Source organism: Melitaea cinxia, chromosome 1, assembly GCF_905220565.1.
Source record: "Melitaea cinxia chromosome 1, ilMelCinx1.1, whole genome shotgun sequence".
In the NCBI taxonomy this organism is placed as follows: Eukaryota; Metazoa; Arthropoda; class Insecta; order Lepidoptera; family Nymphalidae; genus Melitaea; species Melitaea cinxia.
This window is the reverse complement of record NC_059394.1, coordinates 2,177,501-2,193,743: the sequence shown is the minus strand read 5'-3', so window position 1 is coordinate 2,193,743 and position 16,243 is coordinate 2,177,501. Positions and strand designations below refer to the sequence as shown.

At 33.0% G+C, this 16,243-nt stretch overlaps 2 protein-coding genes across 2 annotated transcripts in view; one reads left to right on the top strand and one right to left on the bottom strand.

The window, feature by feature from the left end:
• The first annotated feature begins 7,628 nt into the window (after positions 1–7,628).
• LOC123665815 (ribonucleoside-diphosphate reductase subunit M2) lies at positions 7,629–11,996 on the top strand. Its single transcript, XM_045600076.1, has 6 exons — positions 7,629–7,837; positions 7,950–8,177; positions 8,718–8,953; positions 9,269–9,497; positions 10,946–11,164; positions 11,326–11,996. The coding sequence occupies exons 1-6, from the start codon at positions 7,778–7,780 to the stop codon at positions 11,476–11,478; spliced, it is 1,125 nt and encodes a 374-aa protein (XP_045456032.1). The 5' UTR covers positions 7,629–7,777; the 3' UTR covers positions 11,479–11,996.
• Positions 11,997–14,769: 2,773 nt separating this feature from the next.
• LOC123665593 (dolichyl-diphosphooligosaccharide--protein glycosyltransferase subunit 2) overlaps positions 14,770–16,243 on the bottom strand; it is a 10,933-nt gene continuing 9,459 nt past the window's right edge. Inside the window, exon 10 of the mRNA XM_045599907.1 lies at positions 14,770–15,295. Within this exon, the coding sequence (XP_045455863.1) occupies positions 15,153–15,295 (143 nt within the window). The 3' untranslated portion in view covers positions 14,770–15,152. The remainder of the gene's footprint in view (positions 15,296–16,243) is intronic.

Genomic DNA, 16,243 nt, shown 5'->3' with positions numbered 1-16,243 from the left:
ACAATCTTGATAAAGTAAAAAGTATAATGTAAGTAAATAAATAGTTTTTAAGATAAATGATAAATAATGATTCAGGACACAGAGAGGCTGGTGCAGCGAATACTTGTGGGAGCGCGAAATTAACAATTAAAAAACAAGTATACACAATGATTTTTTTTAAAATCTCTATTAAAAATATCATTAATTATTCTATAAAGAATTTTTAAAAAATATATATTTTATATTTAAGTTTTTTCTTTAATATATTTTTCATCACCAAATTTAACCAAGTTATTTTCGAACAAATTTACGTAAAGACGATCTTTACTACAAAATCAAAATACGATACGAACTGATCTTTAACGACTGACAAATAGACTCTTTTAAACAAAATAACGCGTCAGACATAATATTCTAATAAAATTAGTAACGTTGTGTGCTAGAATATAGGTATAGAAATTCGAAAAATACCCAAAACCGAATCGGAGCACCCCACTGTCCATGTGGTCTTGGTCTGCCTTACTCCTAGAGTATTTTTTTTAAGCCGGAGGCACGGAGGGAGGGCAGCCCTCGGAAGGGCTGCGCTTCCCGCAGCGCTGAAGTCAAGCGTTATTCTAACCTCAAGGGTGGTAGGTTAATTTTTTCCGATTTAAAAATTGAACCTCAAAACTTCAACCACGATATCTCTGTAACAACGGGGTTTACACAAAAATAGTTGTCCAGGGGGGTGAAAAACCCACACTCCCTCCCACCCCCACCCCTACTTTCCCCCCAACCCCATCAATTTCTTGCCGGCGATGTATATATTACCTGATTCCTTAATAACGTACCACACATCTTGCACTTAGCTACTGGACCACCAGTGCTTTCCACAACTTGCAACTAATACTTTAATCCTGGGTCACGTAACCAACAATCTCGAAACTTTTGGTTGTACTGTGGCTTGGGCATTATCAAATACTATTTAAAACTATTTCAAAAATAATTTTACAGCGCTAAACAGTTTAAAAACAAATTAAAGCAAGATTGAGAAGTAAGTATCGTTTAGAGATTAGAGAACGATAGCGAACTAATAGCGAACTGTACTGTTCACTGAACTGATTGACAACTGAGTAAATAAATAACAACTTGGTCTTTCGAATCAAATCAAACTTAACCCAATAGTTGAACATATAAAGGTTCATTCAAGAAATTCATAAACAATTTTCGGGGAATTTCCAACAGCCGACAGGCTTGAAGTCGTTCGGCGTTGCCTACACAACAAAAATATACCATTTTTGCGTTTTGTGTGCCTGTGAAAAAATCCAAGAAATATACTAGATCATTCTTTAGTGGTAAGCTTTGAAGCTTACCACTAACTGGAACATACCTAAACCACTAAAAAATCCACTAGCCACTAAAACCAATTTTTTCCCGCCAAAAGGGGTGTCTAAACCACCAGATCTAGTGGAAAATCCACTAAGTTGGCAACACTGGTCAAAGCAGTGCACAAAGCAGTGCTCTCAACCAATAAGCTCTCAACCATGGTTTCTCTATGCTCCATGCTCTCAACAGTCAAGCAAGTGCCAACAACACTTAGGTAGCGAAAACGCGCTGTCAGCTCTATAAATATGTGCTAGAAAGCGCTAAAATAGCTTTTTTTTAAAGCGCTAGATTTCGCGCCAACCACTATGTTTACTATTGCTTGCACTACTGTTTTACTATTTGCTAGTTACAATGAATAACTACCTATTTAGATAAAATAGTTTTAGGATAGCATGAAATGAAACAGATACATATAATAAATATTTTTTTTATAATAAAATAACAATGATAATATTTTATTATTAACATTTTTGACAAACCAATCAGGGTTAAATCTTCATCATCGTTGGATTCTTGAATTTCTTCGTTGTTTATATTATTCCGTAATTTATTATATTTTACGATGTATTAAATATAGAATATTCTAGAATAATATAGAATATTCTATATTATATTTTAAGATGTATTAAACATAGAATATTCTAGAATAATATAGAATATTCTAGGTTAATAAATAGAGTGTACTCTATGGTTTGATATAATTATAAAAAGCGCTAGATTTATTGGTAGCTAGGTGCAAGAAGCTTATAGTGTTTTGTAATCGGACTAAGAATTTTTGTATAAGCTTCTTGGCTAAGTGCTAAAACGCGTTTCGAAGCAAAAAAAGCGCTAGACATGACGTGAAAAGCGCTATGTTGGTAGCACTGCAGCAAAGCAGCATAGGTAATAAATATCGTGTGATACTATTAACAGTCATTGTCTATGTTCTTTGTTGAAGGTATGCCAATAAAGATATTTTTAATTGCCTTCTTCTTTCGTCCGATGCACTTATTTCAGCAGTAAGACCCAACGAATGAATGCAAAGAAAAAGAAAAATGTATTTGCTGAAACATTGGATCTGCTTAATCTTCAAACACCTGAATTCGAGTTTAGGGATATTGCTGAAATAAACTCTGACTTTGAGTTCGACTCTGAAGATAGTGATACAGAAAAGGCAATAATAAAAATAATATATTCATACCCTTATTTAATTTTATCGTATTATATTTTTATTGGAATAATTAAACCTTTAGGTTTTAAAATGAATTTCACTTTCTTAGCACACAATTAATTTGAGTAAATGTAAAGAATATATACACCCATGTAAATCTTGATATTAGTTAAAAACCAAAAAATAAAGAAAACAAAAGTGGTAAATTTTTTAAAGATTTAAAAAAAAACGCACGTTTGACCGCAGCATGAAGTATGTCAAAAAATCAAAAATAATTTATATTTTAATAACCTAAGAGAGACCTAAGAGGATATTAGGCGCAATTGTGCGATTATGGAGATATCATAATTTATTATGTCGACTCCATAGAAATTTAAAAAAAAATCTAAGTGCACTGTTTACGATTATAAACCTGAAAGTTCATTATATAAGACATATAGCAGTTATTCTCAATCGTATTCAAGCAAAAAAAGCGTCACTTGAAAAAATAAATTTTAATGTCTATGAAACGTGAATTTCAGCCTACTGTGCGCCGTACATAGAGCAACACGGAGGGGAGTAGCCATTGCGTTTGTTACCGATACAAAACTGTCAGTCATTTTTTGCGAGGGGAAATTACACACATGCACACTTTATCTAATTCCCACACAAAAATAATCGTCTGTCACTACGAAACTCACACATACTAATATGTACGATTTTATTTTTGTGTTTACCCACACATTAGGGATTCTAAGCATTTTTTTTTGAATATCATATCAAAAATTGACCGCTCCAGCGGGATTCGAACCCGCGTCTCCGACTGACCGTGTCAGCGCTCTAGCCAATTAAGCTATGGAACGATGTACCCGCCAGAGCGAAATTCTTGATATGATGATTTTTTTTTATTTTCGGCTTAAGCGAACCGTGGCGCCGTCTATAGTGAGTTCTTTTACAGAGACCCGTAACTATTCAAAGTTTCATATTACAATGAAAATCTTTTTGACAGGAGACGACACCATGCTATTCTTAATATGTACGATTTTATTTTTGTGTTTACCCACACATTAGGGATTCTAAACATTTTTTTGAATATCATATCAAAAATTGACCGCGGGTTCGAATCCCGCTGGAGCGGGATATATACTAAAAATCAAACATCTTCATGTAAAATAAACGATTATAAAGAGTAAAGATTTGATTGTTTGTTTGTTAGCATTGAATAGGCTCCGAAACTACTGGACCGATTTAAAAAATTATTTCACAATTGAGAAGCTAGACTATCCTTGAGTGACATAGGTTATATTTACACCACCACATAGGTATTATATTTTCAAAAATATTAGGGATCCTTACTAAAACTCCAATAATGTAATCCAAGGGATAAAAAGATAACCTAAAAAAATCCTTACATTGCGTGCGCTGCAAAAACTAATGATAATAGAAATATATAATGTAGTAAGACTTTGTAGAACACATCATTATCTACAATAATTGTATTTGCTCGCAAATAAATAATTGTGTTTGCTCGCAAACGAAAAAAAACCGACTTCAATCACATCGACGAGTAATACAACGTAGATCGACGAAAAAATAGTCAAGTAACTACGCGTTATCAAAGATTACTCGAAAAGTAGTTATCAGATCTCGATAAAATTTATATGTGACCACATGATAAACATCAGCTTTCGATTAAATTAAAAATTACCAAAATCAGTACACCCAGTAAAAAGTTATTGCAGATTTTCGAGAGTTTCCCTCGATTTCTCCAGGATCTCATCATCAGATCCTGGTTTCCTTATCATGGTACCAAACTAGGGATATCTTCTTTCCAACAAAAAAAGAATTATCAAAATCGGTACATCTAGTAGAAAGTTATGTGGTATAATACAACGTAGGTCGACGAAAAAAGCGTCAAGTAAAAACGCATTATTAGATATAACTCAAAAAGTAGTTGTTAGATCTCAAATAAATTAAAATGGGACCAATTGGCACACACCACCTTTCGATTAAAACAAAATTTGTCGAAATCGGTCTACCCGGTCAAAAGTTCTGATGTAACATACATAAAAAAAAAAAAAAAAAAAAAAATACAGTCGAATTGAGAACCTCCTCCTTTTTTGGAAGTCGGTTAAAAAAAACTGACTTCAATTACATCGACAAGTAATACAATATACGTAATATATACGCGTTATCAAAGGTTACTCAAAAAGTTGTTATCAGATCTCGATGAAATTATAACATCAGCTTTCTATTAAATTAAAAATCATCAAAATCGGTCCACCCAGTCAAAAGTTCTGAAGTAACATACATAAAAAATACAGTCGAATTGAGAACCTCCTCCCTTTTTGGAAGTCGGTTTAAAAGTGTTGCGACAGCATATGTCTAACTATTATAATTATGTCATAATACGTTTGGTCTAAGGTTGTTGTGCCAAACAATGCCAGTCTACAATAAACGATTTTTTTTATATCACTAGGTCGGCAAACAAGCGTCAGGCTCACCTGATGGTAAGCGATTACCGTAGCTTATAGACACCTGCAACACCAGAAGCATCGCAAGCGCGTTGCCGACCCAATCCCCAATCCCCCCAGGAGCTCTGGTCACCTTACTGACCAACAGGAACACAATACTGCTTGAAAACAGTATTATTTTGCTGTGATCTTCTGTAAGGTCGAGGTACTACCCTAGTCGGGCTGCTCCATAATTTGAGCAGGAAATTCCTGCTGTGCCCTACCTCAGTTGGATCGATTTAAAAATAACATACATTTTGAGGAGTTGATGATGTACACGGTGATGTCAACGAATCGGGAATAGGGAGCGTAGCACTAATGGCATCATAAGATAATAGCTTGTCATCTGCTAGATTGAATGATTTGTTGATGACTCTGAAAGGATGGACATTGTTAATTTTCAAAGTTGATAAATCTAAGCTTCATTTCACTACTATGACTAAGGTGAATCTTCATTACCTTGTACATGAGACAAAGAAAAAAACTTACGGGACAAAAACAGTGTGGCGTTAGTGTTGGTTTGGTGCCCTCGACTAATCCTTCTATTGTTCGCCAACACTTGAAAGTTAGTGGTGTTGATACGATCTGAACAAATTACACTATTTTTTGTGGGCGTCCAGGTTAATCTATTATTAATTTTTTTTCCATGCATCCCATAAATTTGAATTTTTAGAAAACCTGCCAAATTTTTATATAAAACATTATGGTCGAAGTGCACATTAATTAATTCTAGTAAAATGTGTTAATACTCATAATACGTGTATTATATTTAATTTAATGCAATTTTATTATATAACTATGTTTATTAAAAAAAGCTAGCAACATAATATTTTAAATAAATCAAAATCTCAAAAATGTTTGTCTCCTCTTTTGCCTTTGCCGTTTTTATTGATAACCATCTACAAACGAACCGGTAATAACACTATCGCTCGGCGACAGTGACTTCTCGGAAATAGACTCCAATCAGTCGCTCGACTGATCCGCATACTGTATGAGGGCGAGCGACCGGTGTTGGTAAACAAATCGAGTCAACACAACCGATAATATTTGTAATTTTTAAGTATAAGAAAGGTTAAGAAGAAAAGTCTAGAAGAAATAAAATAAATAAATTATTTGATCATAAATAATTTGCAATAATTTTAGTGGGTTTCTAGTTATCTATCGTCTAAGTGCTCCCGCACACATACAATTAAGTTGGCCGAACGCCGTTACGACTAAATTGCAGAGTATACTAATAGGTATAGTGACATACGGAAGCCCGCACATCTTCTCCAACTAACTTGTCCAACTAATTAATTGGATACCGATCGCATCAGAATCGAAATTCACTTCCGATCGACGTACAATTAAAAAGTTGTCCAACTGTTCATTAGTACGGTTACCTTATACAAGTTCGCTGACTATCTCCAACTTAGTTGGTCAGTCGTACGGCAAGATGGAACACGACTACATGCGTGCGCGTGATTTCCCTACGCCCGGATCTTCGTCGACGGGTATGACGTCTGCGTCACGATCACTTGTTGCAAACGAAAAAGTAGAAGAACTCATACATGAACCTTAATAAAAAAAAATAGCATTTTTTAGAAATAAAAAAGGACATGGATTTCAAAAGCCCGTGGATATATATTAATTATATTAAAAAAATATATATATTTCTTCAACGGCTATAGCGAGTCGGAAAGGTGTGTCCTGTTTGATTATTGCTGGCCCAATTAGATACACGAGTTCATCAAAAGACGAAATACTTATTCTGTAGTATAAAAAAAATTATCTTGATAACATCTGAGTTTAGAATGCAATGTACGATGCTTCCCATATTCTAATATATTACTTAATATAGGTGCACCCAAAATTTTCTTTTTTGTTTTCGCCTTCTTTTTATCATTAGATCAATTAGAGCGTTTTTTTTCCGCATTTTCACGCATACGCACCGCGCTAGCAACACTGTCACTGATTAAATCTAATAGTCTGCGGCTAATAAAATAAAGTTGATCAACTAAATTGTAAACGTACGCACACGTACGCAATTTAGTTGTTCGGTAATCGGCCAACTTAATTGTACGTGTGCGGGAGCACTAACACCGCCATCAAAATCAAGCTCAAGTATTTGAAATTTGAATTCGAGCTTTGCCGCATTAATTCAAATTCTTTGACAATTTACTTCACGAATCGTGCTGGTCTATTGGTCAAAATATTAACCAATTAAATGACATACAAATTGAGAGAAGTTTTAGCGGGAAAGTTTTTTCCAATTTTGGGAAAGATTAGACCAGTATTTTTACACTAATTCACCATTTTATTTCAAATTGAGCTATTATTTAATATTATAATTAAGTCAACGTGGGAAATATTTATTTACGGTAGATATTAACTTTCCCGCTCTTTGAAGCCTGTTTTTGATTGGCCAATTTTTACGTGACTGCTTTGTTCAGAAACAAAAACTTTAGATTCTTTAGATTAGAGAAGTTTGAAAAGGAAAAAATATGAAATCTTAAAGGAAACAAAAAATAAAAACATTAATTATTCTTCTTTAAGAAATTGAAGTGTTTTTATCGACATCTTATGAAAATATAATATTAATTTGTTTGAATACTTTAGAATGTATGGCTAATATTGTTTATGAACGGAACTTTTTTCCCGCCATAATAAACTATCTGAAGCGTATATTAGCTATGTGACAACTGTTTCTCAACACAGAATCGTGGTACCATTATCCTCGGCATAAATTATTTTCGGCGTTTCTTGTTTTCTTGCCAACGTTGCTCGTGATTCAGTTTTATCTCTAAAAAAAATGTCTTGCTTAAACGACAAGGAGAACATTCACAATGGAATGGCAAATGTAAATCTTAAGGTTAGTCAACCGAAGCTTTATAATATTTTTTATTTATTAATTTTTACTAAATTATATGTTTTTTTACTTTTCACTACTTATAAGTTAATTTACTCACGTTTATATTTTACAGTCACCTACTAAGAATGTGCTTACCGCGCGAAATGGTAACGAAAACGTTGAAAAAATGGACATTGAGAAAGAAGACAAATTAGTTAAATTTGACCCACAACTTGAACCCCTGCTGAGAGAAAATCCCCGCCGCTTTGTTATATTCCCCATCCAGTATCCTGATATATGGCAAATGTACAAAAAAGCAGAGGCCTCTTTTTGGACCGTTGAAGAAGTTGATCTATCTAAGGTATGTTCTTTTCGTATTTCAATTGTTAAGTTAAAATAATGGTTAGTATTTTTTCCATCAGCACATCAGTTATCGAAAATTGTTATAATGATAATAAATAATATTGCACAAGAATAATCTATTTTAATTGTCAGGAATTAAAAATATCAGAATTCGGCTAAGATCTAGACTAGGAAAAACCGAATTATGGGGTTTTTGGGTGAATGAGTGAGCGTGCTTTCGCACGCAAGGGCGGAAGGGCTGCACTTCCCGCAGCGCTGGAGCCAAGCGTTCCTCTAACTTTAAAGGTGGTAGATTAATTTAAAAAAACGCGTGTGAAATGTGAAAATAACTTGTGAAAGCTACGAAATTCTTCTTCTAACCTCAAAACTAACCATGGATATCTCCATAACCATGGGGTTCTGAGGTGTGACAGTGGTACCAGGGGTAGCGTTCCCCCCCCCTTCCTCCCACGGTCCCGAAATTCGGTTTTTCCTAATCTAAAGCTTTACCCAGAATTCTTCTAGGTAAAAATACATTATAGTAATTTAAATTTTACAGGACCTAAGTGACTGGGAGACTCTAAAGGACTGCGAAAAACATTTCATTAAGCATGTATTAGCGTTCTTTGCTGCATCAGATGGCATAGTCAATGAGAACCTAGTGGAACGCTTTTCACAAGAAGTGCAGGTGACAGAAGCTAGGTGTTTCTATGGCTTTCAGATTGCTATGGAAAATGTACACTCAGAGATGTACTCTTTGTTAATTGATACTTACATCAGGGATCCTAAGGAGAGGTAAATACGAAATTAATTTGTTAATTAATGTATTGTCATAAAAATCAATAGCATATCAAAATAGCCTTAACATGTGGAAATACTATTCATATTTTCCAGTTATTTAATTATAATAATCTATAAAATTTCCTTTATAAAGTACTAACCATGACCTTCACATGTCATCTAAGTAATGGTGAAACAAAAAATAAAAATAACCTATGTAAATCTGTACTTGGTTTTGTTGCTTATATGTGAATTCTAAGCAAGTCTGAAAAACTAGATTTCCCTAAGAAAAATAAAATAAAATGAATAAATTAATTCTCTCTGATGCAGGGACTTTTTGTTTAATGCTATTGAGACATTACCCTGTGTAAAGAAGAAGGCTGACTGGGCTATGCAATGGATTGCAAGCAAGACTGCAACTTTCGGTGAACGTATTGTAGCTTTTGCTGCAGTTGAAGGCATATTCTTCTCTGGAAGCTTTGCATCAATATTCTGGCTCAAGAAGAGGGGACTTATGCCAGGATTGACTTTCAGCAATGAGCTGATTTCAAGGGATGAGGTTTGTATTAGTACATACCTCATTACATAGTGATTTGTCCATTTAAGTTTTAGGTTTTTTTTATTTAAGGGGTGCTGTATTTGTGCATTATACTATAGTCCGTTCAAGGAGAAGAGATACCAAATGTAAACAAAGCCCATCATTTTTTTATAGCGACGACCTTTCTATCTTGTTTGTTTGCTATCTGCTGTATGTCTCTCTGTAAGGTCGAACGATATTTTAACTGGCCTTGAAAACAATCGGCGCGTACGGCCCTTTGAATTTGTATTATTTATTTTTATTTCATTTCGTGTCCTGAAGAGCTCGGGTGATTTTTATATTTCGATAATTATTATTTAAGAAGTATCAAATCTTAAATACTTAATTATATTTAATTAATTATATTTAATTCAGTAATTACAAAATATACTTAAATATATTTTACATTTAAAATTTTTGTGTAAGTAAAAAAAAAGGTTACAAAACCCTGCATAGTTGAGTGACCTCGCATTTAGTTTGTTGATATTTGGTATCTCGGCTCGTTGAGCGCACTATATGAAATACTTTACTTATAATTTTCAGATAAATATACTTCTGTCTGTTACAAAGAGAAAAGATTTGATGTTTTTTTTTTTTTACTAGATAAACTGAAAACTACTTTAGTAATTTTAATAATTCTTTTATCAGTAGAATGCTAAATTTACACGGAGTGCCATATTTGAGGCTATATTTTCACCAAAGACAACTGAACAATCACAATTTTGTAATACACGCGGGTTAAGCCACAGTGAAGACCTAGTATTTTTTAGGACATGTTAAAGATTATTCAACTTTGTTGAGTGTAGGGACAGGGTATCGAATACAAAATATCGTACTCATTAGTAGTATATACTGTACTCATTAGTAGTATCGAAGAAAAAAAATATAGTACTCATAAAAGTATAGATACTTCTAGGTATCAAGTACAAACACAAAAGTACTCAATACGTAGAAATATTGATACTTCGACTTCAAAAAAAGGTCGTCGCTTCAAATCATTGTACAAATACTGAACAACTGTTTTCAAATTTCAGCCTACCAAAAAAAGGGGGTAATATTACCCATTTAAAACTTAATATCTTATTTGATACAATTGAGTTACTACATTGAGTAAAAGTATCATAATCAAAAAAAAAGAGTACATAAGTATCAGTATTCAATGGAAATGTACTCGATACCACAAAGTATCTATACTTTTTTCGTGTCCCTAGTTAAGTGAGTCATATAGTATTTTTTTTTTGGTTTTCATGATAACAGCCAATTAGGGTATATTTTTTTGCACATACATGTTATCTCAATTTGGACTGATAAGAAATTGTAAATATGTAGTATTATAATTAACAATTTATTTTATTCAGGTCATACTATCTATAGACTTAAGCGATATTTTATCTCCAGTTACTAAATAAAAGGATGTTAATTTGTTTTAGGGTCTACACACAGACTTTGCATGTCTGATGTTCAAGCATCTAGTACAGAAGCCGTCAAACGAAAGTGTACTAGAGATCATAAAGAATGCAGTAGTTATTGAACAGGAGTTTTTGACTGATGCTCTTCCTGTCAGGCTTCTTGGCATGAACTGTGAGCTCATGTCTGACTACATTGAGTTTGTAGCTGATAGACTGCTTCTTGAGTTAATAGGTGAAAAGGTAAGAAAGAAATTCGACAATATGATTTACTAATACTTTTATTTTGTAATGCAATTGTTTTAAAATATTACGCTGTACTTTATAGGAACTATTGTTTTAATGTTTGATATGTAACATAATAAGATCAAGTGACTAAAATGTGTGTGTAATATTATCCACAGCACTACAACACAAAGAACCCGTTCGACTTCATGAATCTCATCTCATTGGAAGGGAAAACTAATTTTTTTGAGAAAAAGGTTGGAGAATATCAGAAATGGGGAGTGATGGCCAAAGCTAATGACAATGTGTTCACTTTGGATGCTGAATTTTAATTTATAATGCACTTTTTTTTTGTAACTTACAGCATTGCTAGTTAGTTTTTATGACATGGCATTTTGATATGCATTCCAGTGTTGCAGAAAAAATGCCTACTGTTGACGGTAGGTTGTTGAACAACTTACTGTGGAACTACCTTAATTTGAATTAATTTGTAAGCAATCATTTACTTGGAATTAATGTACTTACTGCTTATAAAAGAAATCAATGTACCTATATTAGGTTAAGGATTTATTAATGATATAATTTTAATATATTAATAATAATTAAGATTGTAGAGTATATCAATATATAATAATTGTGAAATTTGTTACATGTAAAGAAATTGTAACAAATTTGATTGTTAAATAATATATTTTGTGATATAAATTTAGTTTTTCTATATTATTAAACAATTTCGAATAATAATAAAATCATTTTCATTTATAGAAAACTTCATTATATTTTGTTATAACATTTAAGCCACTTGCTTAAAACCCTAACATAATGCACAAATAAATTTACTTTTACTATATCGTTTCGTTTTTTTTTTTTTGGAACGAAGTTCCTTAGGACAGGCTTGACGTTTGGGCGACCGAACTGAGAAAAATGTGAGACTAAAACCGTAAGAAAAATATATTACGGAAGTGATGTAATATCAGTCACGCGACTGTATAATATGACGTTTGTAAAACTAAAATATTACTAGTAAACTTTTTTAAAATTATTTATGTAATTTTATACTGTCGACAAAAATAAATAAAGATACATGTTTTTTTATTTCACTTAATAGTTTGAATTATATAATTATGATATTATTTGTTATTTTCTATAATACTAAATTTCCTAAATACTTTTACGTACTTAATAAAAACCAATAAACAAAATTTAAAAAAATCAAGAACTAGATAATACATATAAAATCCAACATTTTATTTTTCAAATTGTGTTGCTCCTATACTATCCGAAGGAACTTCGTTCCTACCTGTGGTTCCTACTTGGTGTCCCATGACACTACATAATTATTTTTAATATGGCACGATTGTTTGCCACTATATAAACAAAAAAAAACTGTTACTGTTTCTTTAACCCTTTCAGGACAGTTCTGTTTTAGCTACCGCTAAGCAAACTGTTAACAGGAATGATAATTTTCATTATATCTTATTAGTTACTAGCTGCTGCCCGCGACGTCGTCTGCGTGAACTCTATACAGTACCAAAAATACCTACGATTATACCTTCTAAAATAACATTCAATACACAACTCCATCTATGACTTTTAAAAACAACTATTAACCTCGCCAACATGATCAAATTTAAATTATTTATATCCAAAAAGGGATTGATGATGTTTTTGAAATCTCAGATGGCGCTGCTTTAAAATTGTCTTGATACTACTTATTAGGTTTATAATATTTAATTACATTTATCGGCCTAATTTACTTATATTGCGTGATTTTTATAGTGTGAAGCTAGCTTATATAGCATGGTTAAACATAATAACACCATTCAAATATGCGTCGTTACATTACACGTTACAGAATGCGTTGAAGAAATAAAGCTTCACTGCTCGTTCCCCGTAGGTGATAGCGTGATAATATGTAGCCTATATGTTGAACCGACTTCTTAATAATATTCGTGCCAAATTTGAAGTAAATTCATGAAGTACTTTTTGAGTTTATCCCGGACATACATACAAACAAACAGACAAAAATTCTAAAAACTATATTTTTGGCTTCGGTATCGATTGTATTCTTTTAAAAAAATATCCTATGTACAGTTTTGACTTTCCTACCATTTTATTATATGTATAGATAATCATTACGATGCTTATAAAGATATGTATATGTATGTATAGTAGTATTATAATCAAACTAGTCCAGTATCGTAACGGATGTCTTGTATTGTTGTGGCTATTATTTTAATGTTGTGAATACCTACATAGGATATTAAAAAATAGATACACATAGGATATTATAAAAATGGAAGTTATTTTGCGATGTTTCTTTCACCAGCACGTGAATTATAAGATAAATTTGTCAGTAAAAAACGTAAACATATTGGATTGACCCTGAAGTTATCGAGATCCCCAACCTGAGATAAAAAATAGACAAAATTATGAGATTTTAAACATTCTGACTGCATCTGCTAAAGTAGATAACAGTGTTTCTCATCCGAGATAATTTCAATCCACAATAATTATACTACACTGTAACGTAATTTTTATTCTTCCTTCATTCTCTTGACAATTATTTCGTTTCGTCGAATTATTATTCTTGCTTTTCTAGGCGTCATTCATTGCTAGGCGTTTCGCTATTGGCGTATTTCGTGTGAGCGCTGGTGCTGTGCGGCTCCTTCCTTTTCGTTGGTCTTCAGCCTCGGTCAGGTTCAGGGTGCGACTGTTGGGATCCTTGGCGTGGCGGACACCTGCGGTGCCGTTGTTGCCGGTGATACCACGTGGCCGGATTTTGTGGATTGGCTGCTAGGAACTCGAGAGACTGGCGGGTGATCATCCAGGGAGTTTCTGCGGAGCTACGAGTCACTGAGACCGCTTTGATAAGTGACCACAGTTAACCTCCACCCACGTGACAGAAATAATTCGAACCCTCAGTGTAGTTTAAATTAATATTAGATTAATCAAAAATGTATTTCGGTCCATAGTGTAGATTTAAAATAATTTCGGGTTGTGTTAAACTCGTTCGTTTAATCCATAAAAGGAAGATAAAGTTGTTTGTTCATTCAAATTTGTATTAAGCTTAAAATTGTGTTTCCTTGTATTGAATTACTTGCTACATTAGTCTAATTTAATTTTGTTCTCCAATCCAAACTGATCGCTAACGTTTTTTAAATTTATATTTACCTCTCTGTGATTTAGTTCGTCGCGTTAAAAAAGAATTAATATTCTCTTATTCTATGGTCTTTTAATTTAATTGCAATTTTTTTTTTTTTTAAATAATAAGCTATATTTAACAGATAAATTACATTAAACTAAAAAAAAAACCTTAAGTATATATATAATTGCAATATATAATATAAATATATATAATTGCAATTATATATATTTTATTACATATTTTTTTAACGCGCGACAACACTCGATTAGTCTTTATGTGTTGTTTATTAAACCAATGTTTCCATAAATGTACTTCACCTATATTCCTTACAGCGTATCTACTTAAATTTTTTCGCTCTCTGCTTATATGACGATATCTATTATTTAAAAAAAAAGAATGAATTTACTTATACGAGTATATTATATGATTGAATTCTAAATAACTTGATTATATTGTAGTAATCAAAATAAAAATATTTCAATGTTTTATTATTTTATTGCAAGTGTATTTTAAACTAATAAACGAAACAACAATATTAAATACACATATAGGAACCAAGTGTTATTATTCTGATATCTGGAAACATAATGTATTGCGTGTACAAGTTTGGTAAAGATTTACTTTCAATAAACTAACAAACAATATGATATTATTATATACTTAAATCGAGACCACAACTGTATTATACTAAACAAAAAGCAAACGTTATTTACAAATTGGTACCAATAAAAAAAAAATCGATCGTTTGATTTCATGATTAGAAATAAGGAAATTACGACCTACATGTGACATTTAAAACAGAAACAAGCTAAATTTAAATATATAAATTTATTGCTAGTTATATAAATATAGTTAGCACTAGTGTTTCGCGGCCTTGTCCCCTAGATGGCGCAGCAGGCGGTGTCCGGCCAGGAAGGTGAGCGCGCCCAGCGGCAGCAGGTAGCGCAGCGTGTCGAACATGCTCAGCTGGAGCCACAGCAGCCCGTACAGCGCTAGCGAGCCTGAGGGTACCGAGCAGACAAATTAACATAGGTGATATTTTATATCAATATTTAAATGTTTACAAATTAGGAATTGTACATAAAATACGTTCGCATATGGATATGGGGGGGGGGGGAATTTTTGTGTGATAGAGGATAAAGTGGAGTTTCATGATAAAAAAAACTGTTCCCACAAGTTTCTATTAAGTCCTGAAATATGAAATTTTCGTTTTGTCATACTGGCCACTTTGTCTCAAATATTTCCTCTTTGGTTGAGAACTCAAAATTCAAATTTATACAGCTATTTACTCATGGACTTGCGTTTCGAAAACTGTGATTCATTTGTTTTATCCTCTTTAGTTTTTCATCTTTGCGTCACTCAGTATACAAAATGAAAAAATTGAAATATCGTGTTATTTACAAGTATAAGTTCCACCGTGGCACCAGTGCTACAGAAACGGCTCAAAGGGTTAATGATGTGTATGGCTGCGGTGTCGCAAAAGAAAACACTGCTTTTTTGGTTCCAACGTTTTCGTTCTGGAAATTTTGACCTGCAGAACAAGCTCTTGACGGCCGGAGCCTAAAGTTGATCATGAAGAATTGAAAGCTATTGTGGAAGCGGATCAATCACAAAACACGTCCAAGTAGGCTGCAGACTGCGGTTTAAGTGATAAAACAGTTTTAATCCACTTGAAGCAAATTGGGAAGGTAAAAAAGCTTGAAAGGTGAGTGATGGGTCATGAACTGAGTGAAGTAAATTGACAAACGCGCTTAGACTGTTGAGTTACATTACTCAATCGGCACAATAATGAAGGAGATTTTAAATAGAATCATTGCGTGTGATAAAAATTGGATCATGTACGGATAATCGGAAGTGATTATCGCAATGGCTGAACCCTGGCGAGTCAGCCAAATCCTGCCTCAAGCGAAAATTGACTCAAAAAAAGTTACTTGTGAGCGTTTGGTGGA